The 21840-nt window shown below is 39.5% G+C and overlaps 1 protein-coding gene across 1 annotated transcript; it reads right to left on the reverse strand.

Moving 5' to 3' along the window:
* CXCR4 (C-X-C motif chemokine receptor 4) lies at window positions 7352-10080 on the reverse strand. Its single transcript, XM_021400228.1, has 2 exons — window positions 9963-10080; window positions 7352-8951 (listed from the first exon to the last, which is right to left on the reverse strand). The coding sequence occupies exons 1-2, from the start codon at window positions 9987-9989 to the stop codon at window positions 7890-7892; spliced, it is 1089 nt and encodes a 362-aa protein (XP_021255903.1). The 5' UTR covers window positions 9990-10080; the 3' UTR covers window positions 7352-7889.

The raw sequence follows: 21840 nt of genomic DNA on the forward strand, positions 1-21840 counted from the left end.
AATAATACAGCTCTACATATTCACACCACACAGTCTGAGCTTATTTAGGCTGGATTAAACATAACAAGGCTGACTGCATTTCTTCTGTGGAACTAAGTTGGAGTTTGTGGTAGGGACTTAATATTTTCTCCTAAGCATAATTCATACCAAGAGGCAACTTGGTATGAATCAGTAGGTTGATTATAAGTAGGGAGAGCCACAGCATTACACTTAATGTAAATTCTTGGCATTTTTCTTAACAGGAAGCCCTGCTAAAATGTTGTCACTCTTAAATAGGAGACCGGCTCTCTACCTCTTATTGAATGTGCTTTAAAAAAGCCTATGAACATACATCCTATTCAGAAAGTCCTGTGAGCTATACATGAATGTAAAGTCTGTGCTAATAAAGTTACCTTCAATCTGATAAGCAGTATAAGTTATAATCAAGAACATGATTAATCACACAGTTACAGATCTATTTAGTTTAAAATACTGCTATTCAAGATGCCATATTTGAGCCTTGTTTCAGGGAAATGTCCCCTGCAGGGCCACTGTCACGTAGTCAGCGGGTAACCATGTTTTGGTTACGGAGGAAGCAGGGTTCATGTCCCCTAAAAAAGGGCATTTCATTCTCTCCACGCCTTTTCAACTTCTTCCCCTCTACCTGAGAGCTGTTTGATGTTTGCTTAACAGTTTGGCTATTTACTCAGGGAAGTTTTGGCAAGATAACTAAAGCAGTCAAACAACAGCTGCTTCCAAAGGTCCCACTTCCCCCCAGCTCCCAGGTGCCTAGCTCCCCCCTCACTCTTGCAAGTGCTCTGGCTTATGGCTTCTTAGTGGGCCAGTTCAGTTAACTATGAGGACAGAAATCTATTCACTTTATCCTGCCTGTTCATTTTCTATGGGTGGAGGGCTTAACAAAACATATGCAGTCAAAATCTCATTGCTGCTGAAATAAAGATTTCAAGAAGTCCGTTACAACTTTTTGTTCTTTACTGAAACATGTGCCTGACTGCTTACTTTTTTATCTTGGATGTGTTCAGCTTCTTCGTGAGTTAACTTCATTAAAATAACATAAAATAAATAAGAAAAAAAATAGATTGTGTCTATTTAGTCAGTTAAGTCTGCTCAAAAGGTGTGACTGATATGGTGATATGTCAGAATACAGGTCCACAGGACTAAGAATTGGAGAGTATTGAAGATACAAAATGAAAGGATTAGAAGACAAAGGGAGTGAGGGAGTTTGGAAAGCTTCCCAGCAGAGCAAACTATTAGATTGCTTGAAATTCCTGTGAAACCCAGTCTTCAAGAGCTGAACTGGCTTGCCAATGAGTCACATGCGCAGCAGGGGTTGAGGGCAAGAGTAAATGAGCAAAGGAAAGGGACTGTGAGGTGTGAGAATATCCTTTTTGGCTCCACTGACAATTAGATCAGCTCAGTTGCCATGTGTCAGCGCATCATTAGAGCCCAGGTTCATGCAGGATAGCACTGTCATAGAAAATGTAGCCATGTGAATTGCTGCTTGTGGGATGTGGGAGAAAGACAGCAAGCAAGGGGTATGGGAACTGGACTGACCTGGAAGGCTGTGGCAAGGAAAGCAGTCAAAAGTAAGAGTAAAGAATGGCAGGAATGCATCAAGTCCACTCCTCTGTCAAATTAAATCTAACATGAAACCATGCACTTGTACGATAATCCTTTCTTCCCTCTTATTCATGTTAGAGACTCTAGCCTCTCTTATTCATACATTCCTGTATTGAGTTCCAAGAGTGCATTTAACACTTGTATGATAGATGTAATTCCTGCCCAAAAGAGAAGGAATAATAGATTGTGGGCTTGCAATGAACCCAGTTTTGGCAGTACACATCCATTGCTGTCACATTAAAACATGCCTATTAGAAATCAGTATCATTCTCTTGGTTTCCACATATTTTAGATACAGAGTTGATCTAGGGAAACTGAGGTCCCCATCTGGTCTTCTGCTATTGAGCATACCAACATTTCTCTCCCTGGTGAACAATTGTAGTCTGACTTGGCAGAATATGTGTTTTTAAAGATAGCTTAAATACTAGATATTTTCTCCAAGAAAAAAAGAGCAAATATTAGCCTGAAAAAGGGCAGTACTGAAGAAGAGAAGTAAGCATTAAAAGGGTGACAGGTGGAATGTTCAGTAAGAGACTGAGTGACTGAGAGAGAAGATTTAAAGAAATACATTATTTGAACTTTTCGGGTTTATTTTGTACGGTGGCTGCTGAGGACTGTCATGCTCACCTTTGGCAAGCTGATACATTAGGAATTTTGCCAGTGATTATTATTACTGTCCAGTCTTATTGCAGCCTTGCAGAGCATATCAGCAGCGAAAGCAGATTCAGGGACAGCTGGTGTTCTTGTAGTTGTGTTGGCATCACTGATGACACTGACACACAGGTAAGGGGCCCCCTCAGCCCTTCTTATTCAGACCTCGCGTTGGGAATCTGCCAGATTAGAAGTGCTGAATGGGAATTAAGAAAGTAAACAAATGTGTGCTATGTTTGCACTTTAAGAAGCTGGAGAATAAAACTAGCCTTTGAGTTTAAACTTTGCATATGATTTAGAAGTAATTTATCTTTTGGCTAAAGCAAAGCAGATGTTGGAAGGGAAATGCATGTGAGAGGACTTGGAAACTGTTGTGAAGGCTGCTTTTTTAGTCTGAAGAGTCTCTTTTTACTTTTTCTTACTTGTCCAGGTTATCATGCGTAGTCTTATAGAATGGAACTGTTAAAAAATCTATAAAATTAGATTTTTAAAGGAAAAGTCAAGTAGAATAGAAGTTGTGAGGGCAGAAGAAACAACAAGCAGTATCAACAGCAAGACCTCCCAAAAGAAAGCAAAACAAAACAAAACAAAAAAAACAAAGAACCTTTCACAATGCATCCCTTCAAAAAAACTCATAATTTCTACTCAGTATGACATGTTAGTATGGTGAGAATCCATTCTGGTTTGAATTCCAAAAGATAAGGATATTTCAAGTGGGGACCTATTTCTTTCAAATATTATACCACTAAAGACAAATCGCTATCAGACTGCTGATAGCTGGGTTTGCAAACGTGCATGCCTCTAGTAAGAGAAAACCATTTTGCTGAAAATTTATTTCCACCAGAACAATTCCACCTGCTCTGTGGTGAAAGATCTTATTTCTTATAAGTCTCTGACTGCAGCTGAAATCAGAGGAACTCTAATCTTCGTTTGTAATTGATTTGGACTACAAGGACATACACTTCAAGAAGCTACTTCTTTAAGTAACTTTAACTGTCCTCTGAATTCAGTGGGATTTTGTCACTAAAACCTCATGCCCTTTTAAGAAAGTAGTCATTTTAATGACTATCTACTATATCTGCAATGAGTCTTGACTTCTCTGAAGTCAGTAGTAGCTTTGCTGGAGGCTGGATCATTTGTATCAAGAACTGAAAATGAGGCTTATATTCTACATTGTTGTATATATGTAGATATATTTTTATATCTCTCTATAATAAAATAAGCCCAAAGTGTGCTTATAATCAACTACCATCAAAATTTGATTTCAAAATCAATAAGCATAGCACATATTTTTTCTATGTATTGTTAGTACTATGACAGTGGGAAGACAGTAACACAGTTGGTATTAAAGCAAATGGACTTTAAACTTCATCTTGTTAAAGATTAAATATTTTCAGAGAAACTTAAAACAATAACAGAACATTTATTGGATAAAGAGAAAAGACCATAAGAAATCTGTGCCTTCTTTATAAGAAATAATCCCAGTGCTCATGGAATTTCAATTGACATGTGATTTATGGTTGTGAAAAAGACTCTGTATCGCTCTTTCAAAACATAAAGTGAGGGAGTGGCATCCTCTGAGCAAAAACTCTGGTGCCCTATCTGCTTAAGTGTTTCCTAAGTTTCAGCACTATGAGAATATGAGAATGCTCCATTGTTGGGGGTTTTGGAGACATGCCTGGATGGAGGAAGTACTTCCTCGTCACGCTGTTTCCTTTCCCAAACAATATAAAAAATGGTCTTTTCAGCCAAACATCTAGAGGTGGTCACTTTGTACATTGTCCAACTAGAGCTCAACCATCGTAAGATAAACCATTCATTTGTGTGAATGGCTCCATGTTATTTCTGCTACTTCCTTTTTATTTTCATGGTGATTTTGTTCTAATTTATGTATGCATAGAACTCAAATCCCTTCTATAACGATTATGTCATCTAACCAGCCAAGAGAAAACACACTCCACCTACTCACAGCCCTGTCGAGTGTGCATATATGAGCTCTGACACCCTCACACCACTCATCTTCTTACATGCTCCTCAGATGTGGGCTCCATGCAATCTGATTAGGAGGAGTGAAAATACACCATTCAAATAATGGGGTAAAGCGTAATTTTATCCCACCACTTTATGTAGTCTAACTTTATTTCCAAACAGCATTTCAGTCAGTTCGTGTACATGTTCTGTTTGTGGTTTAGACTTGCCTGATCCAAAGGATTTCTGACTAATCTTAAGCACTTATAAGGAGTGCATTATAGTATTAGGTGAATATCCATGTTTTAGTCCAAGCATTCCTGTTGGCATTGCATCAACCATAGCAGAGAAAATCTGAATTCTCCAGAAAGAGTTTGTATAAATACATTATGATGCCATTGTAAATACTTTTTTTTTTTAAATTACCTTGCAACTTTTTAAAGTTGCAAAAGCATTTTAATTGGTTTGTAATGAGTACTCATCTGTACTCACATCTGTTTTCTCTTGTACATCTTGAGTTGCGTATTTAAAATTAGTTGTACCATTATTTTATACCAACAAGGTGCTGAGCCTACGCGTTGTGTATGTTTTAAAGAATAACTCAGTATGGTTATTTGGTATACTAGAAAAGAAAAATTGGAAAAAAATACTTGGAAAGTCTCTTTGGAAACTTTGGAAAATCCTCTGTTTGTGTGGACTTGTCCAATAAATTACATAGTTAGACCTATTCATCTTTGTGACTGAATTTAGACTTTAAGCAATACATTTATCAGAAGAACTTTTGATTGACAAAGATGTAAAAATTGTCGAAGCCTCATAAAAAATCTGCTTAAAGCTAATTTTGCTTTAAAAAGAAGTAAATATTTTTTACCAGCATGGTGTATTTGCTGTAGTTCAGTGGCTTTCAATGAAATTTGTCTGCTATATACTCAGAGGTAAAAGGACAGAATTGGAATCATAATTTTTTGTTGCTTCCTCATGACAACTTTGCTCAATTTGCAAATATTTTCATAGAATCATAGAATGGCATGGGTTAGAAGGGACCTCAAAGATCACCTGGTTCTAACCCCCCATTTTAATAGTCTGAATTAACACTACAAATACATCCATATTTATCATTATATAAAGTCATTTAAAAATAAGTATATGCGGCTTTTGACTCATTTTCTTTGCTGGACCCAAAACCAGCAATCTTTTTAAAGATTTCCTTCTGTCCGTAGTTCCACTGATTTTACTGAGAACAACAGTGGTTTTATAAAACTAATGTAGGTCTCATCCCTACGGGGCACGAGTTATGTTTTAATTTCCCTAATTTATTTTCTACACAAATGCTTTGTTGTTTGTTTAAAATGCCCTTTCAGCGGTCTTTGGCAGTAACATGGATTGCTGGGTTTACTCTGCCTTGCACCCTGTGTCCTGCTAGCTCTCCGCTAGAGGTAACAGTTGGCTGACTGCGAAGTATAATGGAAATAATCTAAGTTAATGCTAGAGGGCTTTAAGCATTTCCTCAACAAATAAGCAGCAAAGTGTTGATAGCCAGTAAGTATTTTATAAGTGCAATTAAGTCACAGTGATTGATTGGGTTTGGGTGGAAATCAGAATCAGTTAAAACAACAAATTCTTCATGGGGAAATGCTCACTAAATTAAGAAAACATGCAAATGAACAACAAAAATAAACCATTCAAGAAGTTCTGCTCCTATGTCATGTTCTCATTTCTCAGCTCTGTGAGGGCAAATTTAATGAGAGAGAGACCTTTTCTTTCTTGAGAATGCATCTTTTTCTGTTGTTAGTTTATGTTACATTGAGTGAAGTTACACCTTATAGTTGAATTCATCTGAAATTTAGTCACTGAATAATGTGCTTGCTTCCTCTTCTTTTTCACTCACTTTTCCCTCCTTGTGCCCTAGCTTCAGGTTACAGAGTCCTGCCCTTTTCTAGTGCATGTTGGACACCTTGTTGAGTTGTTTCAATTCACTGAAGTGTTAGAATTTGTTTATTTTTTTCTGCCAAGTTAGTTTTGTGCTGGTTCAGCAAACTGAGTCAGCTCAATGCAAATCAGATGACTACCAGTCACTGCAGGTATGTAGGATGCAGCCAAAATACTGCTGCTTCCTGACTGAAGGGCAGGGGAGCCAAATACAGAAAAGTCTTGCATTTGTGAGAATATCTAAATTAAATCCTACAGTTTAAGATATAGCTTATCATATTATGACATTAAGTTCCTACAAAATACACATTCTGAATAACATCACTGAAATGCCCACGCTGCTCATTTCATTTGTGTGACTAGTAATCACAGTTTATTTTTTGCAAACTGTTAACTAATTAGACTGGTGACAGTTGTGTTTCCAGTGTAAGAACATACATACATTCTCAATAGCTCTTTCTTCTGGCATATTCTTTACTTTTGAGTGCACTCTGCTAACATGAAGATCTGACTAACTTAGAATTTCCAATAACTAATCTTAGTTATCTATCACCTGGCTGGTTTGCACCTAAAAGATATCTTTAAAAAAATGTTACGTATTCAGGTTTTTAAAACATGGATGTAGATGGGACAGGGAGAGCTTTGTAGAGAGAAAAAAAGACACTTTCTACAGTGGAGATAACCTAAGAAATTTATTTCTAGTTCAAACACAATGTCAGCTACTAAAATTTGCATTCAACTACTTCTGATCACTGTCAGCATGTAAAACTAAGTTTAGAACAGCACAAGGTAGAAGCGTGGTATTGATTTTATATGCATGGCATGAAGGTTAGTGATATGCAGTAGTCTTATTTTGACACTTCAGAGGCTCTAAACCTCAGCAATTTCTTGATCAGATTGCTTTTCATTCATGCACATTTTGCCCTCAGAAAGCTCTTTGCCTGAAATGATCGTTTCAGCCATTCTAAAGATAATGCTAACTGGAGTAAATGTAGTCTGGTGGAAAAAAAAAAACACTCTAGAACTCACAGCTGTCAACTGAACAATCAGTATGTAGTGAAACTCATTTTCCCCCCATTCATTTAGGAGCTATGCAGCTTTCTAAGAGAATTTACTTTGAATTCTCAATGCACAATAAGCACTGAGAAGAACATTTAACCAGAAATAAAAATACCACTCCAAATAACTTTTTGTCATATATTTTTATTTACCTTGAACAGAAAAGTTTCCAACCATCACTTACTGATAATGGAAAAACAAAACAAAACAAAACCAACAAGCCCTAACATTTAACAGAGGCAGCTTTGGTTATAAGTGCCATTTCTACAGCAGAGTTAAGCTATTGTAAACCAAACATCTAGTAAGGCAAAAATATCCAGCCAACATTTAAGAATTTAACAACATAGAAAACATTTACATATAAACAGAAATATTTTCTAGTCTTTTAACAGTCACTTGCTACAATCCAGGTGTTTAGTTCACATACCTATACAAACACTCAAGCTTTTGTGAACTAACCACTTGTCCACAGGACCTGCCTAGACAGTTTATCAATACAAAAGTTTTATATAAATAAGTCAATTAAACTTCACAGAGACTAAAAGAAGCAATAAAAAATTCCAACTGTAAAATAAATCTGTACATTATGGTCAGTCTTGTTTTTCTGAAATCTTGAGCAACTTTTAAAGTGTCTGTTTATGAAGGGATGGCAAGGGGCAGCGTTAGCTGGAATGGAAGCTTGAAGACTCCGATTCTGTGGAAACAGAAGAATGTCCTCCACGTTTGCTTTTTGAAAGAATCTTGAGGCTTGATCCTCTGCTAACTGAAGTCAAGGCATTTTGTGCTGATGTTTTGAATTTGGCACCCAGGAAGGCATAAAGAATTGGATTCAGGCAGCAATGGAAGAACGCAAGGGCTTCCGTGATAGAGATCCATTTGTGCACGATTGTGTCCAAGCTGCAGCGATGTCTGATGACTCCAAGCAAGATGAATGTGTCTATGCTGATGCCAATGTAATATGGCAGCCAGCAGGCAAAGAAGGTAAGGATGAGGATAACTGTTGTCTTCAAGGCTTTGCGCTTCTGGTGGCCTTTTGAATGTGACAGCTTAGATATGATAATACAATAGCAAGTCAGGATGATTAGACCAGGTAAGACAAGTCCTACCAAGATATGCTGGAATCTGAAAGAAATCAGCCAGTTGTCATGAGGGTACATGCGATCACAGAGATACCGTCCTTCAACTTCACTAGTACTGGCAAAAATGATATCAGGCACTGTCAGAAGCACAGCTGGCAGCCAGACACCCACGTACACAACCTTCTCAGCCAACAGCTTTCGAGGTCGCTGGCTGTTGGTGGCATGGACTATTGCCAGGTAACGATCTAAACTTATGAAAGCCAAAATCAAGACACTGCTATAGAGGTTGACTGTGTAGATGACGTGAACTGCCTTACACAGGACATTCCCGAAGTACCAGCTTATGGCTGCATCCACGGACCAGAATGGCAAGGTGATGACAAAGAGGAGGTCAGCCACAGAGAGATGCAGCCTGTATTTATCAGTCATGCTTCTTTGCTTCTTCTGGTAGCCCATAACAATGATAACCAATCCATTCCCAATTATTCCTGTTAGGAAGATGATGGAGTAGATAGTTGGCAAGAAGATCCGGTTGAAATCAGCGTTTTCATGCTGAAAGCACGGCTCTCCGTAGTCTCCATAGTCAGCTGAGCCAATCTCTTCCGAGCCATTGTCAGCAAATTCAATGAGTATGCCAGAGGACAGCTAAATAAATAAGTAAATAAAATTAGATGTTGGTTCTTTTACGAAAGCTCACTATATGCTAAGAGTCCCAACAACAGCCTCCACCATCACCAATAGGCTAACTTTTTGAAACCCAGATGAAAAAATGCTATTTATATATTATTCCTATTTTGCTGGCTATTTTATACACAGCAAAAACCAGATAAGGAAAAACTTCCTTTGTCCTTCTCTGAGGAGTAAGATCTTGTAACTAAGGACAGGATAAAAGAATGATGACGCCTACTTTCAGAAATACCCCCGTGCTTCAGGAGACGTCAGAGCTCCAATGGGATGCGTGCTACAAATGCACAAAGCCAGATGTGTGACACGCACAGAGTTAGGAGAATTACACTCGGTAATTCTGCTGCTCCGAAGTTCCTTCCCATTAAGGGGATGGGGTCACGGCGAAACAGAGAGGATGCCCTCGGCTGATGTAATGAAGGATGAATAGCAAGGATTCCCCCCGAGAAGCGACTGACAGCTCGGCGCCGGGACAAGAGCCGGGGAGGAGCCGGGCAGCGGCAGCCCCGAGGGCAGCGGGCATCTCACCACCGCCCTTTGTTCCCGCCCCGGGGCCGGGGAGCCGCTGCGAGCTGAGGCGGCGGTAGAAAGGGGAAGCGAAATTCTGGTGAGGGCATGAAAGCACGTCAGGAAACCACCAACGGTTCTGGGCACCGCGCTGTAAAGAGATGCAGGATGGCGAGTGCCACCTGGCTACGCACAACCCCTCACGTTCCGCGAGTTTAGCCTCACGCGCCGCACGCCGCGAAGCCCTGACCCGACGCGCCCGGGCTGTCCCGCGGCACACAGGCTCCGGGGGCGGCTGCGGACCCCGCCGCTCCGTGGGACGCATCTCCCCGACCTCCCGCCCAGCCCGGACGGAGCGGCGGCGGGACGCGGCTCCGATCCCCCGGCGCACTCCGTCTGCAAACAGCGCGCACATGGGCCAGCGCGGCTGGAGGACGAGCGCCCCGCTTCCCCCCCCGCACTTACATCCAGGCCGTCCATGCTGCTGTCCATGCTCTGAGCTACCGAGCAGATCCCTACCGTCCCACCGCCGCTAGCGCAGCTGCACCGAACGCACAGCCCCGCTCCCGCCCGGGACGCGGCTCTTTATAGTCCCCGCCACCCCCGCCCCGGGCCAGCCCCTCCCGGCTCCGCCCCGCCGGGTGGCACCGCGGGACCGGCCTGGCCGCGCCTCGGGCGCTCTTTGTCTGCGGCGCCGGGCACGGCGGCCGCCGCTTCAGGGCGTCCCGCGGGAGGGTCCCGGAGCTGGTGCCCGTGGGGGAGCCGCTGGGCCGGGGGTCGTGAGAGAGGGGGAGGAGAGGTCCTGCACTCCCTTCGACGTGTAGGCGGCGTGGAGCTGTTTCTCGTCCCTCGTGTGTGGGGAGAGGCAGGGAGCAAGAGGATGGTTCTTGCTGGGGGGTTCTGCAGTCCTTTCGCGGACTGCAGGTTGTTCTGAACCCGTCCAGCATCCGGAGTTTGGCATCGGGAGCTGCAGATGCTTCGGCAGTGTGTGCGAGATGACATGGTGGGTCAGTGCCCCAAGAGCTCTGTACATTACAGCCACTCAGGGAATCACAGAATGGCCCGGGTTGGAATGGGACCCGCGAGGAACTGGTAGAAAACAGGAAGAAAATGAAATGATGTCAAAATAACGGTGCTGCCAGCTTCATTTAAACTTATGGATATGCATGCTTAATGTCGTGTGATCTAAAACCAGTAAACACCACGTTTTTTATTTACCCGCTAATATCAGAATGCTGCTCATCTTTCCCAATCTCAAGGCTGGGCAATTACTTTTTTAAAAGTGAAGGCTGCTGAGCATCTTTAGTAATGGTCCTTTTCCACGAGTTGGATAGTATACAAAAGGAGAGAAAAACCTTAAATTGTGCATATAGAATAAAAATTCATAAAACAGGTTTTCAAGGGAAAACTTACTCAAATATAAAGGACAGTAAAAGACAATAGTGAATTCACAGATATCTCTGGGTCTCAGTACTGTTGTTATTCATGCAAGTGAACTAATTTTCAGAAAAGATTTCCCTGGTTTTAGTTAGAGGCGTTTTCTTTCTTCCCATGATTTCACAACTCACATCATCTTGAGTAATTATATCGGGAATAATTGATTCAGTTATGCCGATTTACACTTTATAGTTGGAATTTGGAGTGGGGAGAAGAAGAAGGGAGAGGAGCATTCCTAATGTAATGGTGTATGCTCAGATTACTCTTGCAGTCTCAAGGGATGAATAAAGAGAAAGTTTGCCAAAAGTTTTTTTCTTAGAGGCCCTTATTGCGAGTTTACATGCTCTGAGTTGACTACCAGCTTTAGATGTAAAGATTATTTCTGGGTATTTGGCAACACTTACTCTCCTACTAGGCAACTCTAGAACTTTTTATGTACTCTTATGCTAGTGATCGATTAGTAACACTGATTATCATTCTTTTTGCTAAAAATACAGTTTGCGAAGTGTGACCCATAATGTCATTAAGTACTTTAACTACATCATAATTCGATAGTCATTCATATTTTGCTAGAAACTCTGGAGTATAACATGTAAGTTAAAGGCAAACTTTAATTGATTATAACGCAGAACATCCCTCAGAAAATTCAATATAGTCTACTTTGATTTTATGTCTGGAAAATTTTAAAAGGGGTACCATGCCAGAACTCTAGAAGTATCTCCTACTGAATCCACACTTTATGATACTAAACCTAGCCATATTTTATGATATTTCTACTCTCCTGAAATCCTTTGGAAAAAAATTGGGACAAAATGATAACTGTTGCTATTTGTTCCTTATTGTCCGTAGAACCACGATGTGTTCATTACTTTCCAAACATACAAATCTGAAAATACTTGTCCCAAGAAATCTGCAGCCCAAGGTTAGATGACCAAGCAGATAAATGGGCAGTAAAATGAGATGGATTTTTTATGTAAGGTGGGTGGGATTACTTCTGTATAATCATCTTTCACTTTTCATCTGTAGAGGAAACCTAGCTGAGGACATGAGGAATTGCTGTGCAGTTTTCAGCAAAGGGATGCTTTTTGAAAGGCTTGCTAGCTACTGAACCTGGAAACACAAACCAGTTTTTCAGAAGTAATCATGTTGAACAGGTACTTAAAAAATAGGTTAGGACATGGAGCTGCACACAGGGGAGATGAACTTTTGGGAAGAATAGCTCCTGCTTGCCAGAAATTCATGTGGGGGCAGATGTGTTGTTATGGAGAACATATTCTCACCTCCGGAGGGTTCGAAAGATTTAACAGTGCTCCTCTGTGTATGCAGTGTGGGACATTAAAATATGCTTGTGTGCAGATGACTTGTGGTCAACAGTTGCAGATAAGCAAACTCAACAAAAAAGTGCATGATTTCTAGAGCAATTTGACAAGTTTGAGGACTGGTTGGCTATTTATTGAGGTGGATAACGCAGAGCGTGAGGTATCAATGCACAGAACTGAAGTGTATTTACAGTGCATGTAGGCAAGTGTTACATTCACATCTTGGTTTTGCTGTGCAGATTGGCCCATATCAGAAAATGATATTACCTGAAAATTGATTTAATTAATTAATGGGGAAGGGGACCATGACCCAGACTGTTATTTGAGTTCATAGATGAGAAGAGATTCAGAAGTGTGGAATAACCTAGTTCCATGGCTTGGCACTGAAGCACAGTAATGCTGAGTGGTGGTAAATTTGGGGATTGATGAGATGTCACTGAAACGTGTTTGGATGAAGGTCCTCTGAAGTGATTCTCACTGCTATTTTTGTTATCTACAAACCCTTTTGTTTCTCTTATCTGAACAGATAGGAGAAAACTTCCTTTGTTGCACATAGGACCACTGGGGGCAAGTTAATGATTTCCAAAGTGATAAAAGAAGGGGGTTGTTTCTGCAGAGCATGTAATTCAGAGAGCTAGCTACAAATCTTCTTAAGATGCAGTTAACAAATAGCAATTTTCAAGCTTGTTTTGCATTACATGTTTTTCTGGTTGCAGAATTGCTGTGAAAATCAGACACTTCTAACCCATGTAGTATGTATTTTTGTTTTGGAAAATGTGCCCTCTGAGGTACAAAATCTTACATGTTCTTAAACTATTAAGCCAACTGAACAATTTCCCAAGGTGTGAATCATTAACCTACTTTTTGTCTTCTAGAAAGAAACAGAAGTGTTGCTCATGCAAGAGCAAAAATGTTTGCTCTTTTTTTTTTTCCCCTTGCTCTTTTTTTTTTTTCCCCTTTCCAGAGGGAAAAATACTCTCTAGGTCCCTAAATCCAGTATCCACAGAAGCAGAAAAATGAATTGCAGGACTAACTTAATTTGAAGGGTTTACAACTGTCTTTAGCAAAGCAAACTTCCAGCTACTAAAAGTTTGATGGCACCATTGTCTTTTGGTGACACCTCACACAAAGGAGATGGACTTCTTGATTTATGTAATAGATAAATGTCACCACAGTGTAATAATTACAGTGATGTATTAATAAATAAACTTTTTAAGATTAATGGAGTGATCCTTTCAAAACACATAGATGACTGTGTCTTAAAAATACAAAAACAGAAACATGGCTGAAATTACTGTACTGTGTAGTAAGGAGTGATTAATTTTCACTTTTTCACCGTTTTTCTCTGTTCATGTCACTGCCTGTACTGGAAGGCCTCTGAAAGCATATCTTTTGAATGAATAGCAGAAAACATGCTGAGGATTCACAAGGTATTAGCTTTGATTAGTGGGTTGTTCTGGTCTAAAAATACTCCAGGGATCTTATATTGTGGGCTTGCTGGCCACTAAATGAAAAGGGCTTTGCTTAGAATACTCAGGTGTTTTTTACCATATTGTTTGACTTTGTAATAAATGGGTCTTCAAGAGGCCTGAAGTCATATACACATAGAGGAAAAGGATATCCACTGTTTTTTGTTCTTTTTTTTCATTTGATCCTTCTGCTGAAGTGGGAAATGGATCAATCTTACGCCTGTTACAACAGTCGCCAAGGGCTCATTGGAGTTGGGTTTCAGCTAATGGCTCCCGGTTCTCGGAGTTCCCTGTCTCCATTTCTCCATGTCCTCCTGCCTGTGCCTCTGTGCAGCAAGCTCACCAACTGTTGCCCTGATCCTGGAAAGAGGACATCCACCCACCCTCTGGGCAGGGTGCTGTTCATTTGAAAGCAAAAGTGACAAATTAAAGTCAAGATGTACCATTCAATTGGTAGTATGTTGTGTTACCACGGGAAGAAATTTTTGTGTGGAAGGAATGATGCTTGAATATTAGAACAAAACTAAAGGAGAAAACTTACATCAGTAAAAGGTGACAGAAGTGTTAATGTTCTGGCATAAAAGACAGATTTCTTTATGGTGCCTTGCTTTTAACAAGGAATATTTATTTTGTTTCTTTCAAGTACTGCCACAAGGCCAAGATGTCTAAAGTCAGCACAGAAAAGACATGGGAGAAGCAAAAAAAAGTGCTGTCCTCTAAAAGGAATCACAGTCATTCCTGTGTTTTAATCCCACCTCCACCACTGGCCTCCAGCAAATCACTTACCCTTCTGACTGTGTTCACCCAACTGTAAAATGAGGATAACAATACCTACTTACCTACCTCAGAGGAGAGCTGTAGGGATTAATTGGTTGATGTTTGTGAGGAGCTTTGAAGAGAGAAAGTGCTTATTTTAGAGCCTGTCAAAATTATTGGTGACACTGATCAGCTGAAATTCAAAGGGGACCAAACTCATTAAGGTTCTGATCTTCTTCCTCCATTTGGCGATGTTTATGGGTTAGCAAATCTCACTGCATCTGGATAGTTTATTGCTTGTTTGGAAGGAGAGTAGACTAAAAAGTTGCTTTGAACAACTTTGTTAATCCTTTTTACAAACATGTTTTCATTTACATATCACTGAAGCTGAAGGTTTTATCTTTGATGATGTTGTAGCAGAACCCTTCTGGAGTCATATTAAAGTGATTTTTTTTCCAGAATAGTGGTTGGATCAGAATTATGAAAACAAAGTAAATCCTGCTTAATTGTATGATAAGTCGTTTCTTTACGATAACAAAGTAGGATTTGGGCTTCCCTAGCATTCAGATACTTTTCTGTTTAGCTATGAGACATGGTTCTTGTGATGTTCTTTCATGCTGGAGAGTTCTGCTGGAAACCTGCTCACAGTTCAGTTTGGATTAGTAAGGACAGTATTTGCTTCTGTGGATGCGTGCTGAGAGCATGCTAAATCCCTGTGTTCAAAGCACTTATAGTTAGAAAATAACGTGTGTAATATATAATTAGAAGACCTAGTTCAGATACTCATATATATGTGTATGCAGTATCAGAATGTGATTTCTTCATACAGAGCTTTTCAGGTGCAGTTATATCTGCACAGAGACTCTCCTGCCACTGTAAGCTGTGCACAGCCACCTGGGCGTGCACTGAGTGAGCAGGGCCCTGGGCATCCTGATCCAGCTTTGCACCCAGACGCACCTTCCAGCCTGATTCTATGACTCAAAGTAGGTCCATCAGATCATGTCCCTGTACCTCTGCTACTAGCAGTGCCCAGAGGTACATGGATCAAAATACATCCACTCATGTTTGCATGCACTTGTTTGTGCTATACACTGGAAATAGTGTGATGACATTCTTTATCCATCCTGACAGCTTTTGGTTAATCTTTTCTTGAAATAGTGTTTCTGGAACTGCACTTGGGATGTAGTGAAGTCTACTGGTATGTGCCATGTTTTCTTTATCATTTTCACGTATCTGTTTCAATTCTTTCTTTATAAATGATAGTGGCTATTCATTTTTCATGTGTTTTGAGATTCTGAGTTGGTTGAAATCATTTATCTCCTTTGTCCAGTGGTTTTGCATTTGAAAAGTGGCACTGAAAGCAGAATTAGGAGCAGCAACTCTTCCTGTTTAGCACAGTTTTGCAGTCAGAAGCTCACAAACAGTTTAGTTTTATTGCAGCAACTTTGAAGGAAAGCCTGTGCACGTGGGTGCTGAGCCTCAGCTTGGATGCTTGGTTTTGAATCTGCGTGCCAGGGATTACTCCCATCTGTGTTTCCTTGCAGGGCTGGTGGCTAAATCTGTTGTTCAGCATCAGGGAGATCAGCCAAATCCTGCAATGTGCCTTTCCAGTGTTTCTTTCCATTGGATCTGTCCTCCCACTGTTTCCATGCAAATTTACTTTAGAATTCCAAACATTTCTGTTCTGCTGAAAGTCAGATTTGCCATATGCTGTCACTGGAAAGCCTTTGGGATATCGCCTTTTTTTCTAGCAGGAGGTGCAGGAGTGAGCCTGGGCTTATGTTTCTGAGTCAGTGTTTCCTCCTTTGCTAGTAAAATCAATGCCATATACTCAGTGATAGTCCTTGAATTTTCTGTTTGTTGAAAAAAATGGTTCAACTTTTCTAAAACAATAAAAAAATCTCTACTAACTGTTGGCAAATTTTCAGTGCTGCAGAGTCAAAGCCCTCTATATACAATCCTTGCTGAAATACTCTGAGTAAATACACTTGTACAGCCTGCTGTATTTATTGTCAAAAATATAAGGATATTGACAGCTATATTCCTTTCTCTACTTATTAACCGACAGTGAAATAAGCATGATATTGCACCCTTATTATTAGAAGCTGATGTTTGATTTTGAAGAGTGATATCAGCAGAAAACAAAATTTCTGTGAATGTAGTGGGACTGCTGGAGTTTTCTGTCGCTGATGGAGATGCTTTTTGATCACCTGATAGGTAAGATTTGGGGCCTAATCTTTGTAAACAACCACTGAGATTACACAGTGTGATTTATTCTCTGCCAGTAGATGACTGATCTCTATAAAAGCAGCAGAACTGCTTGAAGAAAGGATTGGGATAATAGAATCATAGAATCACCAAGATTGGAAAGACCTCTAACATCATCCAGTCCAACTGTCCACCTACCACCAATATTTCTGCACTAAACCATGTCATGATTAGTAGATGTTGAACCTCATGGATATTGGACCTCTGTTTTTGGTTTAATGGAAAGGTAAATCCAAATTTCAGGATATCTCTTACCATGTCAAGAGTGCTCCAACCACTGAGATAAAAAGCTAATCTCTCACAACTGGACTTGCTGAACATTCAGTTTGCTAGTTCGAATTAATTTTCTACTGAACAGGCAACTTTATTTAAACAAATGTGGTGCTAAACCAGGCATCACCCACATAATTTCCTATGATGACTGGAATGAATCCTTTACAGACACCATAGCATGAACTCTGGCTGATCTGACAGAAATGCGATAGCTTGCTAATGCTGGATCCAGATCACGTCTGTACTGCTGAGTGGTTCAGCTGTGATCTGTTATTAGTAATTGGGGAGCCATCATCTCCACAGCTGAAGATGAAGCAGGATCCTTAAGGAGCATGCAGAAGGGAAGATGAGCATCCTAGAGAATATACAGCATTGAAAATCTCTTCCTGTCTTCTCCTTTTTTTACAAGGAGAATTGCATTTGTCTTGTACATGCATCTTAACGTAAGATAGCTGTGTCCTCCCTGCCATGGCAAGAGGAACTTACTGTTGGAGCCCTGGGCAGCTTGTTTTTCACTGTCTCATCAGATGATTGCACACATTGAAGAGGCATTTAGAAAATCAGCTGTTGTGAATATTTACTCATGTCTGCATTTTTGTTCATGCTTCGGTATACCTGGCTTTGCATAACTGCATCAGCACAGATTTAAAGAAATCTTCCCCAAACATGCATATAAACAGTGAAAAGGTGAGGAAGTACTGGAGAAGAAAAGAAAGAAGAAAAAAAGCCAGTAAAGCAGACTGCGCATGGGTTTTAGCTGCCTTCCAGGGCATAGCTGAACAGAATTATGTAAAAGCCTCAGTACTTAGCAGAGATGATTCCAATTCAGCTTCCAACCTTTCCCACTAAAAGTTGCAGCCTACTATTCTGTTCCTTCATTCATGAGTTCAGTACAACTGAGCATGTGAAGAAAGACTTCAGTCTTGAAACGGTCACTTTATAAATGAACTTGTTATTCTAGGAATTTGCTGTTATTTAAATAGAAGGTTCTAGATTTCTGAGGTTATTTTTCAGCACTGAGTGATTATTGTGAAAAACATGAGAGGGGAATTCTAAAAATATTTGTAGGTTACAGTCTGTGTTCAGGACGGGCTGTACTAAGTGCTATTTTATCTTTTTTTTAACTTATAAAAACAGGAAGGAGCCTTGCTACTTCTGAGGACCCTGATAAATGTCTCTACCTGTCGTTTTCTAGAAAGATCTCTTCAGGTGCCAAGTAGGGGTCACTGTAACCATGGATACTTGCACTCCTTTTTCCCCTTGGGTTTCTGTGAAAAACTTGGTATGGTGCCCAGTTTAAACCACATTTTGTGTTAAGTAATCATAGGCTCATTCTGTTCTTTGGTATTGTGGTTTTTAAGTTTTCAACGGTTGCTCTGTGGTTTGAAAGCTGTGTTTTTTATTCCCTCTTCTTATTTTAAGCAAAGAATATGTTAAAGCAAAGTTGCTAGATAACAATTTTTCCACCAAAATAAAGTCATTTGGGAAGGGTTGATTGTCATGTGGTTTAAAATTGAAACCAAACTAAGAAACCACTTTAGTGCAGCATTGTGTTCAGTGAAATATATGTAGTGCTTTACTGAATTTGGAAATAGATTTTTCAGTTCCTGGGATCCCTCAAAATGCCCTTAGGAATTAAAAAAACCTTGATCTGTTTTTAACATGTAAAATAGGTGTCGGTTTTAGAAAGATGTGAAAGTGTATTTTACTGAAAAGTGGAATGCTTATTTTCCATGAAGTGGTCTGTCAATCCTCCTCTACTGCTTTGATATAGATCTACAAAGGATCTAAGTCTAGCTGAAGGAGCAGTGTAATACAGAAGGAGAAACTAATTGTAGATCCTTCTCACCTTTCAGAAACATTGGAAGTTGATTAAGGGTACAAATCCAAGGGTATCTAATGTGAATGAGTATATAAAAAGGGAATCTGCCCTACTGGATGTGGAAAGAAAGCTCAAGGAGTGCCATGTGATCAGATGAGAAGAACCTCATCTGAAATAACCATGTTAGATGAGAAGTCTTAGAACAGTTAGTTTTGATATATCTGTCAAAATTAGGCCAAAGTCATGTGACTACTGAATAGTAAATGCAGGACCTACACTGAAAAATATTAACATAGGCTACTATTGTTCTAGCAGGCAAAGCTTTAGAACAACTTTTGATGGGAAGAATATCTGTAGGTGTGGAAGTAAATGAAAAACAGAACAAAAAGGATATAGAGTTCATAAAGGTATACTGTAGTGTTGACTGCTTAATGACTTTCTTTGGTAACTCGTTTCCTAGGTAAAGGTAATAGAGTAGATAACACTTGCCTGGACTTTAATAAAGTATTTCATATGATATCATTTGAGTGTTTACTAGCTTGGTTAGTCTCTAGAGTTAGATTCTAATCTAGAGTCTGTGGGAATTGGTATCTGATATGAATGAGGAAATTTCTAGAAGGGAAATCATAGTGATGACACTGAAAGGGAAACAGTAGGTTGCAGGAAGCTAATCTGTAGAGCTCGACAAGATTCGGTGTTGGAACCAGTTTTAGTTACTATTTTCCATCAACTTTGGGACAAAAGTAGTAAGCTCCTGAAATTCACTAGCGGTGGAAAGCTAAGTGCCACTATTAAACTGGGATATTCTCTGGTGTGACTAAAACAAGAAAAACTTCAATATATTGGCTGACTGTAGGATAAATCTGAACCACCAACTCTATACAACTGAGAAAAATATGTCCTTGATTACTGAATGTAGGAAGAAGGTTCTACCAGAAGAGAGAAAGATGTACTACTGCTACCATACAGAGATCTGAAGAGAAAAATTAATTCAGATAGAATAGGTACAAGGAAGGAATACTGGGATGAAGTGTGGAATGGAGGCTGAAAGTGCTTTTATTCCTTCACTCATAAAATGAATGTTGAAAGGGGCAGTAGAGAAGAAGTAGGCACTTGAAAAGAAATACTTGCACCTATATCAGCACACAAGTGACTGGATGTAATATCCCAGTGAACACATTATGTAAAAATATAAAAGTTTTTAAATGACAAAGGAATAGCCTCTAGGATCAGTTTCCCAATCAAGAAAAATTTTAAGGCGGGGCAAAGCAGTTCACTACTTTGACAGGTTTACTGGGACTCATTGAGCCTGTTTCAGTCCTGTTATCCTAGATTCTCTTCTGAAGTTCTGTTCCTTTGATAGCTGTATGTCTGTGAATGTTAAAATACTACATACACGATGACCAAAGAATCTAAGCATTTGTATAGCTTTTATACTGAACATTTTATTTAATTCAAAAGTTTTTACATTCCTATTTTTAGCACCTCAGGTGCTTATAGGATGGCAAGATCAATTTTATGTGAGATGGAAATAACTGCCGAGAGAGTACCCTTTTTGTGCCTAAAGACTAAGTAGTATAGAGTAGTTCATAAAATCTTGATTTTGCTCTAAGAGAGAAGCAATTTTCAGCCACAAATGTCAGATTCTAGTGTCCAAGCCATGAATCTATGCCCGAGTTGGTGAGCAAGTCTCTGTTGACCAATACAGCAAATGTACTGCTTGTATCAGATGTAAGTAACTATAACTTGAAAACAGATTTTAGAGTAGCGTATAAAACCAGTCTTGTTCTGTACCTCTGTTTATGACAAAATCAATCACAATCATTAATTCAGTGGTGTCTGACTATGTAACAGACACTCCTATAGAGAAGCTTCAAGAAGAGTCAGTCATAAACAATGTGTTAGTCTGAATAATTCCAAGAAAAAAAACGATTAAAAGCTTGTGAATGAAAGGACAAAAAGGCGTTTTCATCATCTGTCTGTCTTATTGCTGGAAGAAGGTGCTTTCCTATAAGACAGGTTGCAATCAAAGGCAAGAAAAGGCAAGTAAAAGCAAACGGTAAACATACAGAGCCAGAACCTAGGGGTTAGAAGCAAGTCAGCGCCTGACACAGTAAAAGTAAAGTTTAATTGTATTCTTAGACTTTGATTTTTAACTTAGTGCCCCACTGAGAGAATGGCTGCAGACTCAAGAGGAGATAAATTAGATGTTGCTTGGCATTATGTTAGATACTAGGGAATATAACCCCAATCACAAATCCATTGGAGTGTTGGCTTTGTTAACTATTGGAATGGTAGCTTGGAGCCTACCGGAAGATGATTTTTTTTTTTTTTTTAATATGAAATGCTGTGTAAAATTTGAATGTGCTTTTGGGTCTTTTCTTATAAATAGGAGGCACACAGTAAAATAGAAGTAATACAGTGAAGAACAGCATGATTCTGTGTTCTTCTAGGTAATATCCACTTGATTACAAGGCAAAACTTGTACAACTTACTCTCCAATCAGAGACAGCTGGACAAGAAATGGCAGTGAATGTTTAACTGGCCTCATGCCAATCCTTTGGACTAAAGTCCTTGAAAAGACTTAGTTTCAAGCAACAAAGTACTGTACATTTGTCTGTGTTTCTTTGTAATATTTGTTATGTGAAAACCACTTTCTATGCAGATAAATTCTTTCTTAGAGAGAAGGTGCTTTGTTTTGCTTTTGAGGGTTCACAGAACAAAATTAAAAAGGCAATTATCTTCATTGCTATGGATAAAAGGAAAAAACAACCATAAAAATAAAACTGTATGTACGATGCTTGTAACAAAATAAACTCCTATACGGTCATCCCAGAAGAGCTTGTCCAGCAGAAATTATCATACATGAAATAATAGAAAGATCAAAATTGTCTTATGTATTCACTTGAAAATGTTAGTAACAGAGAGATAATCTCTCTAGAGGCCAGTCTAACTTTTGCATCTTGATTTCCTTAAAAGTTAAGTGGTGAAGTTCATAA

The sequence above is a fragment of the Numida meleagris genome, chromosome 5 (genome assembly GCF_002078875.1).
Source record: "Numida meleagris isolate 19003 breed g44 Domestic line chromosome 5, NumMel1.0, whole genome shotgun sequence".
Taxonomy (NCBI): Eukaryota; Metazoa; Chordata; class Aves; order Galliformes; family Numididae; genus Numida; species Numida meleagris.

Excerpts from the sequence above, each read along its gene's own strand:
- CXCR4 (XM_021400228.1), bottom strand. The coding sequence starts at position 9,989 with ATGGACAGCAGCATGGACGGCCTGGAT. Across the intron at positions 8,952-9,962 it reads GCAGCATGGACGGCCTGGAT|CTGTCCTCTGGCATACTCAT; the intron begins GTAAGTGCGGGG and ends TTATTTATTTAG.